The 12,073-nt window shown below is 45.6% G+C and overlaps 1 protein-coding gene across 5 annotated transcripts in view; it reads right to left on the reverse strand.

Moving 5' to 3' along the window:
* Positions 1-1,298: 1,298 nt before the first annotated feature.
* Positions 1,299-12,073, reverse strand: part of C11H10orf143 (chromosome 11 C10orf143 homolog) — a 49,157-nt gene continuing 38,382 nt past the window's right edge. The window contains exons 4-6 of one of the 5 annotated variants that reach the window (XM_030940992.1): positions 2,606-2,801; positions 2,134-2,506; positions 1,299-1,667 (exon numbers count right to left, since the gene is read on the reverse strand). In XM_030940992.1, coding sequence (XP_030796852.1) covers positions 2,721-2,801 — 81 coding nt within the window. In that variant the 3' untranslated portion in view covers positions 1,299-1,667; positions 2,134-2,506; positions 2,606-2,720. Of the gene's footprint in view, positions 1,668-2,133; positions 3,328-12,073 lie in introns of all 5 variants that reach the window. The other 4 variants (XM_030940993.1, XM_030940991.1, XM_030940994.1 and 1 more) reach the window with 4 other exon arrangements.

A 12,073-nucleotide genomic window follows, 5' to 3' on the forward strand; every position in this document is an offset into this window, starting at 1 on the left:
CCACGAAGTCTAAGGACTCATCAAGGTCACGTGGAGATGGTCGGTGGAGATGAGATGGGAACTCACATCTGTCCGACTCTCAAGCAGGGGCATTTTCCTTGGGGCAGGAGGATGCCTGGGGACTGTTCTCTACAAAAGCCAGCTTCGTATGAATAGCTGGAGGGACGCGCCACATCAGCTACAAAACACCCACCAGACACTGCGTGGACACCTGCTCTCTCCATGAATGAGGGTGAGAAGGAAGAGTTTACACACAAAAAAGAACATGCTGTGTATCTAAGAGTTTTCTCTTTTTTCCCATAAAAATTAAGATGTGTATCTCATCTTAATTAACAAACTAAAGTTCTTCATAAGAATCTTTCGTAGGCCACAAATGCCAATACCTTCTCCCTCTCTCCCAGCTTTGGTTGTTTGGCACGAACTGGCATTTTTTAATCGAGTCACAGCTCTGGGATCTTACCCAGGGTTAATGAAGACGTGTCCTGTAATTCTGGATCATCCCTATCCCAGGTGGCACTGTACCAGTTTCAACACCTTGTCTTCCTCTGCTCCATCTTTCCCGTACGGAATTCTCCCCATGACCGAATGCCATGACTACTTATAGAGGGGGCTCTTCCCACATCAGTGCGGAGGGCACTCCCTGGAGGGAGCACGTTCCCTGCACATAACGTGATGCGGGCAGGAGCTTACAAACAGGACATCTCAGGAAGCTTTCAAACCCAGAGAAAATAATGCCAGCCTCACAGTCAGACAATACATTGAAAACCCAGGAGAAAATGAGTAATTTCCACTTGAATATAAAAGGGATTCTGTCTCTGATAACCTCAGTTGGGGAACAGATTGGACACTAGCACTTAGTAAAATTCACTGCAAGATTAGAACGTTTTAAATATAAAAATAAGCCTTTTAATGAAAGAATGTGTAAACAGCACTGGGTACATCCACAAAACAATGAAAAAGCATCCTGGCTGCGTCTGGGCGGGCCTCCACAGGTCATGAGTGCCCAAGCTCATAGGAAGTTTGATACAACATTTTTTGACTTGTAAATAATGCAATTCATCTCCCTCTGAACCAGGAACATTTGAAAGGAGGCTACAGTACGTAGTAATGATTTGGGGGATCTTTTTTTTTTTTTGAGACGGAGTCTGGCTCTGTCTCCCAGGCTGGACTGCAGTGGCCGGATCTCAGCTCACTGCAAGCTCCGCCTCCCGGGTTCACGCCATTCTCCTGCCTCAGCCTCCCGAGTAGCTGGGACTACAGGCGCTCGCCACCTCGCCAGGCTAATTTTTTTTGGTATTTTTAGTAGAGACGGGGTTTCAGCATGTTAGCCAGGATGGTCTCGATCTCCTGACCTTGTGATCCGCCTGTCTCGGCCTCCCAAAATGCTGGGACTACAGGCGTGAGCCACCGCGCCCGGCCTTGCGGGCTCTTTTGAAGTGACGTGGATTCTCCTGGCTCTCGTGCAGAGGATGGTGGATTTACTAGAATGAAAACACAACTTCCCCCACCCACAGAGGACCCCGCGCTGCCGTCGGAACAGGGAAATCCCCAAACCCATCTGTAGGAGATTCACATTTGCTGCAACACGAAGGGTTAAAAACCAAAACTGGGATCTTCTTTCTTCCAGCTTGCATCTTCTAATGATTCTTGGTATGGTTAAAATGTCCCTACAAAGATAAAACAGCACATTGCGGGAATTAATTTAACTTGGCCAAATTAATACACCTTGGCTATACATCTGCCAACACAAAGCACTACATTTAAAATGACTATTTGTAAGCGATATCTTAATTCCTGAGGTATCTGTTTATAGATATATTAATATATATTACATTAAGATATTTAAAGCATTTCCAGTAGTGACTGGTACACAGAACATTTTCAATGAATGTTACTTCCCTTCTTTCCTATAGTACTATGAGGAATAACAAGAGAATGAAAATACTATTCATATATTCATAAAATAAATTTTTAAAAAATGTCTAAATATTGAATCAGGATTCAGCACAAAAGCAACACAAAAGTGGCTCCTCTCACCAGGGACATCTTGCAGTAACAGAGGCTCATGACAATCCCCACCAGGGACCCTCCATCCCCCACCCATCTCCTGGGGCAGGCCTCTTATCTCCTCACCTTCACCCACAGAAGTAACTGGGAGAACCAGATGGCTGGGGGTAGACAGTTGGCCAGACACTGTACCACTGTGCAATGAGAGGCTCGCCGGCATGGAGGAATCTCTGTCACACTTGGCCACATATCCTGGCACATAGCAGCGCGGCACTCTGGCCCACAGGCAGAGACAGGCATAGCCTCCCTGTCCCGCAAGGACTCCACCATCAGGGCAACAGGCTCCTGAGCTGGCTGCAGCCCAGGAAGGGTGGGGTAGGCTGGGCGGTGAGGGAACAAAGCAGTCCAGTCCTTGATGACATCCCTGCTTCCTGGAAGGCAGGGGCTGCCCTGACCCAAGCGGACCAGACAGGAGAGACTCTGGACTTGCCTGGAGGGACTATCAGAGAGCAGAGCACTGACATGAGATACTGATGGCTCCTTCGAGCGATCAGAACAAAACGCTACAGGAGCCAGGGAAGAGAGCACGTGACCCTACCTGGTGAGGGGCCTGAAGGCTTCATACAAGAGAGGAATCCTGGGTGGGCCACGAAGGAGCAAGAGAATCTTTGGAGGTAGGAAGGTATATCCCAAGCGGTAAGAACAGCACAAGGTCAGACTGTTCCAGGATCAGAGAAGCTGTGGCGGCTGGAGCGGGGGCTTGTGGCGCACAGGACAGGTACGGGAGCAGCTGTCTGGGAGGTCAAGCAGCACTGAGATTTGAAGGGCCCTGGATGCCATGGTGCATACAGGTGCTGCATTTATTCAACAGGCCTTTACTTCCCAGAATATTCCCAGAATCACATGTGTAGCAGGTATCCCTTTACAAAAGGACACTTTGGAAACAAGTTTCTTCATGCAGTTCTCAAGGTCTTTCATAGTGTAATGGCCATCAAATCTCTAAAAGGCAGCGGAAAGTGCGTGGCATTTCCTGAACTTCTTTGGACAAGAACCTGTTCTGTAGGGAGACTCTGAGCGCAGGAGCCCAGCTGGCAAATCGTGGCTCTGGGCCGTGCACTGAAGGGGCAGAGTCAGCGGAAGCCTGGGAGGCTCACTCTGAGGTGCGGTGGGGTATGCAGGCCCAGGAGACAGTGGGCTTCTCTTAGGGCAGAGACGGGAGGATTGCAGGGAAATGCAGTTTAATTCATTTCAAAAAAGCTATTCACTGAGGTGACTCACTCCTGATGCATCCTTCCCTGCTCTGTTCAAGGAGGGGTATATCTGGAAGACATGTTTGAGACAGGATGGATAAAACTTGGGGACAAAGATAGAGCCACATCAATTTGAGGACTGAGACCCAGAATTTTTTTTTCTTTTTTTAGAGACAGGGCCTGGCTCTGTCACCCAGGCTGGAGTGCAGTGTCACAATGATGACTCATTGCAGTCTCAGCCTCCTGGGCTCAAGAGATCCTCCCATCTCAGCCTCCTGAGTAGCTGGGACTATAGGTGCTTGCCGCCACACCTGGCTTTTTTTTTCTTTTTTGGTAGAGACAGGGTTTCATCATGTTGTCAAGCTGGTCTAGAACTCCTGGCCTCAGGCGATCCACTCGCCTCAGCCTCCCAAAGTTTTGGGATTACAGGTGTGAGCCAACGCAGCTGGCCAAGACCCAGAATCTTAGACACAAAGGAAGCTTTAGAAATTGCTCTTTAAACCTTCTGCCCTGGTGCGATCTCAAGCCCCCGCATCATTCTACTCTCTCGTAGACACAAAAGAACCTTTAGAAATTGCTTGTTTAAACCTTCTGCCCTGGCATGATCTCAAGCCCCCACATAATCCTCCTCTCTCTTCTTGACACGTCCCAGTTTGTCTCTGTCTCTCTCAAAGCAAGCAGCCCCCAGTGACACCCAAAGAGAAGCCTCGTACTGACCCCAATCTAGACGGGGGCTGGGCCAGTGGGACCTCAAGTCCTCGGACTCTGGGACTCACAGATGGCCCACACCAGTCACCAGAGGCAGGTCTGATGAGGAGCTTCAGGCTCATTGTGCCTCGACTGTGAGCCTTACTGTGGACAATTAAAATGCCTTGCCTCCTGTTTGGTCAGGCTTGAAAAGTCATTTGATCAGCAATAATGGAAAAACCCTTTTCCACTTTTGGTAAAACACAATTCCACGGAGCAAGAGAACGATGTTTATGAAGAGGGAGTTTTTATTTGCTTCTAACCCTGGGATGAAAACGGCCCAGGGCCAGCTGCTTCTGGCTGCACCTGCTGCCCAGCGCCTTCTCCTCTGCACCCTTGCGGCACACGTGTGTGGCCTCAGCCCTTCTTTCATCTCTCACTGCAATGGCTTTTTTTTTTTTTTTTTTTTTGAGACGGAGTCTTGCTCTGTCGCCCAGGCTGGAGTGCAGTGGCCGGATCTCAGCTCACTGCAAGCTCCGCCTCCCAGGTTTATGCCATTCTTCTGCCTCAGCCTCCTGAGTAGCTGGGACTACAGGCGCCCGCCACCTCGCCCAGCTATTTTTTTGTATTTTTAGTAGAGACGAGGTTTCACCGTGTTAGCCAGGATGGTCTCGATCTCCTGACCTCGTGATCCGCCCATCTTGGCCTCCCAAAGTGCTGGGATTACAGGCTTGAGCCACCGCGCCCGGCCTGCAATGGCTTCTTTACGGGATTTGCCACCATGCATGAACTCCCTCAAAATGTCCCCCTTTCCTTTTTGGAAGCCTTCCTCGCTGGGGTCTCCATGACCTTTCTGTGGAGCCAGCAAGGACAGCAGGGCCAACAGGAACACACCTCACTCCATCTGGGACCATCACGCGAAACACCAAGATTGATGCCTTCACCTCTGGTACATCTACCTGCAAGTCATCTCTGTAGACTGGGGGAGGAGAGAACTGCACCCCACATTCCCTACCCTTTTTGCTGAAGCCATTTTTCCTTCACGGGCAGAGCCCTGGCTGTGGCTAGCTCTCCGCTTCTCCCCGAGTACCTGTGTGACAGAATGACAGCAGCTCTCTGTGGGTTAACGATGTTGATGATTCCTGCCATTACCATCTGCCAGAGGAGTCATTTTTTCTTCCTTTAACAGCATATTCATCTTTACTGCCACAAAACACTGTCCCTTCTCAAGAGAATTCTTCAAAGGCCTACAGTAAAAGCTTGGACCTCTAAGCCAATCATCCGTCTTTGCCGGCATGCATCTTTGTATGGTGAAATGTCTCTAGAGCACCTGCGGTGCCCTGTGCTGATGGACACCTGTCACACCCTTGCCTTATCTTCCTCCCTTCCTTCTTGGAGGCGTCAACACGCAAAAGTGGGTGTGCACCCTTCTGTACCAGTCACAGCCTCAACAGGAAACAGATACAGGGGCGAACAGGATACCTCACAAAGGGGTTATTACAAAAGGATTCATCACAAAGTTGCCTGGGAGCCGCGAGGGACAGTGCAGGGGCCAGAGCCAAGGGATAAAGGCCAGCAGCGGCTGCCAGCACCCGGAAGGAGGAGGTGCCCCACATGCTGCTGGCTCCTTCAGAGGAGCAGATACTGGCCAGGGGACATGGGCACATACCCCGCACTCGCTCTCCAGTCTCCTGTTGCCTGTCCCAAATACCCCTAGGGGCTGAGCCCAAAGGGAAGTGGGAGAGCCCAGGCACCCGCCGATGTAAGCCATACAGGCTGGCCTCCTGCGCAGGTGCCGGGAAAGGTGGGCAGTGGGTCTGACCTGGAGGGGCAAATAGAACACAAAGTCCAGAAACGAACTTACCAGAGAGAGACTTCACCTCAGCCATTTTAAATATGGTCAGAGAACTAAGGAAGGTCATGGCCGGGCGCGGTGGCTCACACCTGTAATCCCAGCACTTTGGGAGGCCGAGGTGGGTGGATCACTTGAGGTCAGGAGTTTGAGACCAACCTGATCAAGACGGTGAAACCCCGTCTCTACTAAAAATACAAAAGTAGCCGGGCGTGGTGGTGCACACCTGTAATCCCAACTATTTGGGTGGCTGAGGCAGGAGAATCGCTTGAACCTGGGAGGCAGAGGTTGCAGTGAGCTGAGCTAACACCACTGCACTCCAGCCTGGGCAACAAAAGCAAAACTCCATCTCAAAAAACAAAAAGAGATCATGATTAAGAATTAAAGGAAAGGAGAATGATGTCTCACCAAATAGATAATCATCCATAAAGAGAGAATTTTATACATATAAACAGAAGTCCTACAGTTTAGAAGTATAAGTGAAATAAAAAATTCATTAAAGGGGCTCAACAGCAGATTTAAGCAAGCAGAAGAAAGAACCAGTGAACATGAAATCAACTGAGATTATCCAGTTTGAGGAACAGAAAAAAAGCGAAGGAAAATGAACAGGGCTTCGAAGAGACTGTGCAGCACCATCAGGTGTCCCAACACACCCGTCAGCGGGAGTCTCAGAGGAAAAGGACACGGAGAAAGGGCAGAAAGAATATTTTTAAAATAATGGCCAAAGACTTCGCAGATTTGATTTGAAAACATTAATCTACATAAACAAGAAACTCAATTAACTTCCACAAGCATGAACCCAAAGGGATTCACACCTAGACACATCATAATAAAATGAGCTAGAACCAAAGAATCTTGCACACAGAAAGGGAGAAGTGACATACCACGTGCAAGTGAACCTCAGTGATACTAACAGCTGACTTCTCATCAGACATCATGGAGGGAGAGGCAGCGAGATGACATATTCCAAGTGCCAGGAGAAAGACTGTCAGCACCTGTTACTCTAGTTCAAAACCATGTGGCCATACACGCCTTTCCTCGATGTCCAACAAAACCAAATGACACTGAAATTATAATGATAGAGAAATGAAGACATCCTCAGATTAAAACAAAAAAAAAACGGAAAATCTGTCGCTAGAAGACTTGCCTTACAAGAAATGCTGAAGGGAGTCCTTCAAGATGAAATGCAGAACACTAGATAGCAACTTACATCCTCATGCTGCAACCATGTGAATGGAGTTTGGTTCTTCTAATTGAGTGTTACCAGTAAATAAGAGTCTGTCTATTTTTGTGTGTTCATCTTATATTCAACAACCTTGCTGGATATTAGTTCTAGTAGTCTATCTGCAGATTTTCTGGACTTCTTTTTTTAAGAGATGGGGTCTCACCCTGCCGCCTGGGAGGGAGTACACTGGCATAATCATAGCTCACTGCAGCCTCTAACTACTGGGCTCAGGCGATTCTCCTGTCGCAGCCTCCCAAAGTGCTGGGATTATAAGCATGAGTCACTGTGGTCAGCCTTGGATATTCTATGTAGACAATTATGCCATCTGGAAATAACAATTTAGATTTTTCTCTTTCCAATTCTTATGCCCATTGTTTCTTTTTTTATCACATTATGCCAGCTAGGAGCCCTAGCACACCAAGCAGAAGTGCTAATAGCATCCTCGTCCTTTTCTCTTCAACACAGATGCTTCCACTAAGTATCACGTCCTTAATTTTTAGCAGAAGAAAGCCTTCTATTTCTGTTTTGTGGAGTTTTTAAACATATATCATGAATGGGATTAGCATCTGACTGTAGGCTGTTTCTGCATCTAATAGATGATCTTTTTTTTCCCTCTGATCAGACAATGTGATCGTTTTCCTAATGTTAAATCATCCATGTGTTCTTTCATACAGGATTTTTAAAATCTGTCAAATCCCTGCGATGGTAGCTTTTTGATAACGTTCCCAGATTCTTTCATTGTTACTGACCTGATTCTGTTCTCTGTTCTTGAGTCAGTTTTTGTAACTGAATTTCCTGGGGTGGGGAGAGGAACCCCACTACAGTGGCCATTGCAGCCCTAGACCTAGTGCAGCCTGTCCACATTCATGTCACAGTGCAGTCCCTTAGCATCTCAAAGATGCATTCCAAGGTCTTCTGGCATCTATTGCTACTAATGAGAGATCTGTTGTCAAATTACCATCCCTTCATGCTTGGCCAGTAATTTCTCTCTAGCAGCTCTACAGATGTTTCTCTGCCTTTGATGTCCTCCAGTGTCATTATGACCTACCTATGTGTGGATACATCACACCCAAGACTCACCGTGATTCTTCAGACATACGAAAAAAGGTACAGACAACAGTATAACAAACACTCATGAACCATCACATAACTTAGGAGATAAAACATTAGATATCACCAAAACACTGCACCCTGAGCCCTTCCACTCAGTGGAAATAACTCTCTTATTTCAAAGTTGTTTACCACTCTCACACGTTTTTATTCCTTTAGTACATATATATGTTTCCCACGCTTAAAATTGTATCTAGAATCATTCTACATAGATCCTTCTGTAATTTCCTTTCTTACCCATTTGATCCATTTTCACTGCTCTCTATGACATTTCATTGAGTAAATATGTTGCAATTCATTTATCCATTCTATTAATGAACATTTAGGTTGTTTCTGGCTTTTCTTACGCTAACAGTGCCACAACAAATATTTTGTTTTGTTCTGAGACACAGTCTTGCTCCATCACCCAGGCTGGAGTGCAGTGGTGGGATCTTGGCTCACTGCAACCTCCACCTCACAGGCTCAAGTGATTCTCCTGCCCCAGCCTCCTGAGTAGCTGGGACTACAGTCATGCGCCACGCCCAGCTAATGTTTTTGTGTTTTTAGTAGAGATGGGGTTTCACCATATTGGCCAGGCTGGTCTCAAACTCCTGACTTTAAGTGATCTGCCCGCCTCAGCCTCTCAAATACAACAAATATTTTGTATATACTTTCTCGGGCATCAACTAAGATATACGCCTAGGACTATATCTTCTAGCTCACCAGAAATGCACACCATAAGCTTTACCCATTTACATGGCTTCTGAGGAAGTGAACATGTCCTTTCACTCTACAACCTCACCCACACTTATAGCACCATTTTTATTTTTGCTAATTTGATGTTTTAATTTGCAAGTCTTTAAATTACTAGTGAGTTGAACACCTATTTATATTTATTAGCCATTCTGAGTTTCCTTTTCTCTGAACTGCCAGGTCATATACTTTGCCCACTTATTTACTGGACTGATTTGCATATTTATTCAAGACGCCCATCTTTATGTTTTGTGCACTGTAAATATCTTTCCTGCAAAGAGCTTTTCTTAGACAATGATGAAGGAATTCTGATATGTAGCATGTCAATATATGTAGTCATATTCTATATTTTCCTTTTCTTTTTTTTTTTTTTGAGACAAGAATTTCGCTCTTGTTGCCCAGGCTGGAGGGCGATGCCGTGATCTTGGCTCACCGCAACCTCCACTTCCCGGGTTCAAGCGATTCTCCTGCCTCAGCCTCCTGAGTAGCTGGGACTACAGGCATGCACCATCATGCCTGGCTAATTTTGTATTTTCAGTAGAGATGTGGATTCTCCATGTTGGTCAGGCTGGTCTTCAACTCCCAACCTCAGGTGATCTGCCCACCTTGGCCTCCCAAAGTGCTAGGATTATAGGCATGAGCCACTGTGCCTGGCCGTCATATTCTATATTTTCTACTAACAATTTTAAAGTTTTTTTTTCATATATAGGTTCTTATTAACTCCCACCCCCACCTCCCACCTCCTAGAATTGATTTTGTGTGGGGCAGAGATCTAGTTTTATCTTTCCTCATATATGGATAACTAATTACCCTGGCACAATTTATAGGTCTATGTAAATCTAATTTATAATGCCTTCAAACTGTCATATATGCATGTTTAAACATCTCAATTTTATTTCATTGGTTAGTCTACGCTTGGGCAATACATTGTCTTAATGGTCACAGCTTTGTAATATGTCTTGACAGCTGATGGATAATTTCCTTTGTTTGTTATTCTACTTCAAAATTGTTTGACCACATATGCCTTTCTTTAATTCTGGAAAATTCTCAGCCATTATCTTTTCAACTATTCCACTTAAACATTCTCTAAAGTCCTTCCTTCTGGATTTCCTAATGGGCTTCTCATTCTTTCCTCTATGACTCCTAATTACACTTTTATACTTTCCATCTTCTTATCTCCCTTGCTATGCTTGGGGGATTTATCCAGCTCTATCTTCTAATTCATGAATTCTGTCTTTAACTGTGTCTAATCTGATGACTTTTAAAAAAAAGTTCAGTGAACACATCATGCATTTTTAGTTCTTTTTAAAAAAACTGTCCAATATTTTTTTTAAACTGTCTTCCTTTCTTATTATGGCTTGATTTCTTCTTTAATCGTTTTGTAAAATAACTACAGGATACCTCAGAGACATTGCAGGCTTGGTTGCAGAACACTGCAATAAAGTGAGTCACACAAATGTTTTGGTTTCTCAGTGCACATAAAAGTTTTGTTTACAATATGCTTGTAGTCTATTAAGTGTGCAAACAACATTCTGCCTAAAAATATGTACACACCTTAATTTAAAAATACTTTGCTGTTTAAAAATGTTGACACAGAAGCATGAGGTGAGGATATGCTTTTGGGAAAATGGCACCAAATAGACTTGTTCAATGCAAGGTTGCCACAAATCTTCAATGTATAAAAACCACAAGATCTTCAAAGCACAATAAAGTGAAGTGCAATAAAATGAGGTGTGCCCGTACTTTATATCCAACTTCAGGTTCTTCTATTATTTCAGATTCTTGGAGTTTTCGATTCTACTGTTTATTTCCTGACCCCTCTTCTCACCATGGTAGTAGATTTGTTTATGTGCTTATTTTTCTATTGTGATCTTATCCTTAGTAGGGGTTGTTTTATCTCCAAATCTCCTACGCACTGGGTGGTGGAGGCATGCCTATAGGACAATTCTGTATCCGCTGCCACCCAAGGCCTTCAGGACTTCAATGGGCTGCAACTGTTTTTATGGCAGGGCTTCTACTTTTGGTTCCTATACGATTGAGATAAAATAAGCTTGGAGCCCACACCATGCAAAGCCTGGTATTGTAATTTCCAGTCCCCCTTTAGGGTATAATCAGATCTTCGAGCCTCTAAACTTCATGCAAGGATCCAAATTCTAGCTCCCACACCTCTGTTAGGCCAAAACCACATCTATCTCTGGACATGAGCATTCCAGTTCCCAGCCTTGGGTGCATTCTAGGACCAAACCCAACAAGTACCCAGACCTGGTAATGGCCCACTAAAGAGTGTGTTGGTCCCAACGGCTTCACCTTTGCTTTCTCTCTTTGCCTATTACGTGATCAGCTGTGTGTTTTTTATCAGAGTCTACCCTGAGTCTCTGCAGCAGGAGGGGGACACGTCTGTGTTGGTTTTATCTAACATGTCTGTAGGAAGTCTAAATTGAACTTTTTTCTTTTTTCTTCCAGTCATCTGAAGCCCCTCAGCTCCTTTAGCACCAAAAAATGACCTAAATAACAGATAAAAAATTTTTAAAGGTAGTTTTTCAATATCCGTATTCCAGAGAAACTACTCACTGTCAGCTACTGCTAGAAGCTAAATCTGAAGATTCTGTCAGTGGTCTATTCAGACCCGTCTATTCTGGGATTCATATTTGGCTATACTGACACAGCCAGACTCTTCCATTCCCAGCTTATTCCCTCACAGTGTGAGTAAATCAGCCCTGTGTCTTAGCCAAGAGCTTCTCACTGTGTCTGGGGATGAAATCCACAAAAACCTGCACTATCACCGTCACACTGCTCAGAGGGTGTTCGAGCCTGACGCTGGGCCACCAGCGTGGGGGAGTGATGCCGGGATGCTGACTGCAAACACACTGATCAGCCAAAAGAGCAGAAAGCAGAGGGGGCTCCCAGCGGAGTGCTCAAGCCCCTGCCTCCCCATCAACGACGCTTCGTGGCAGGCCAATCGCTTAGCGCCTGGGGACCTCACTTTCCTTATCTGTAAATTGACAGGGTTAGACCAATGAACTCCGGGATCCTTGACAAACCTGGGGGGAGAAATGCATGGAGCACAACTTGATTCTTACAGAATGATCAATGAAGTTCCCGTTGATCCCTCCATGACTGTTTTCTTCTCTCAGGACAGAAGAAAGAACAGACAAGGATGCTTGCTATCAGCTGTGGCCGAGACAGGACACAAAGAGCAGGGCACCGCAC

Source organism: Rhinopithecus roxellana, chromosome 11, assembly GCF_007565055.1.
Source record: "Rhinopithecus roxellana isolate Shanxi Qingling chromosome 11, ASM756505v1, whole genome shotgun sequence".
Taxonomy (NCBI): domain Eukaryota; kingdom Metazoa; phylum Chordata; class Mammalia; order Primates; family Cercopithecidae; genus Rhinopithecus; species Rhinopithecus roxellana.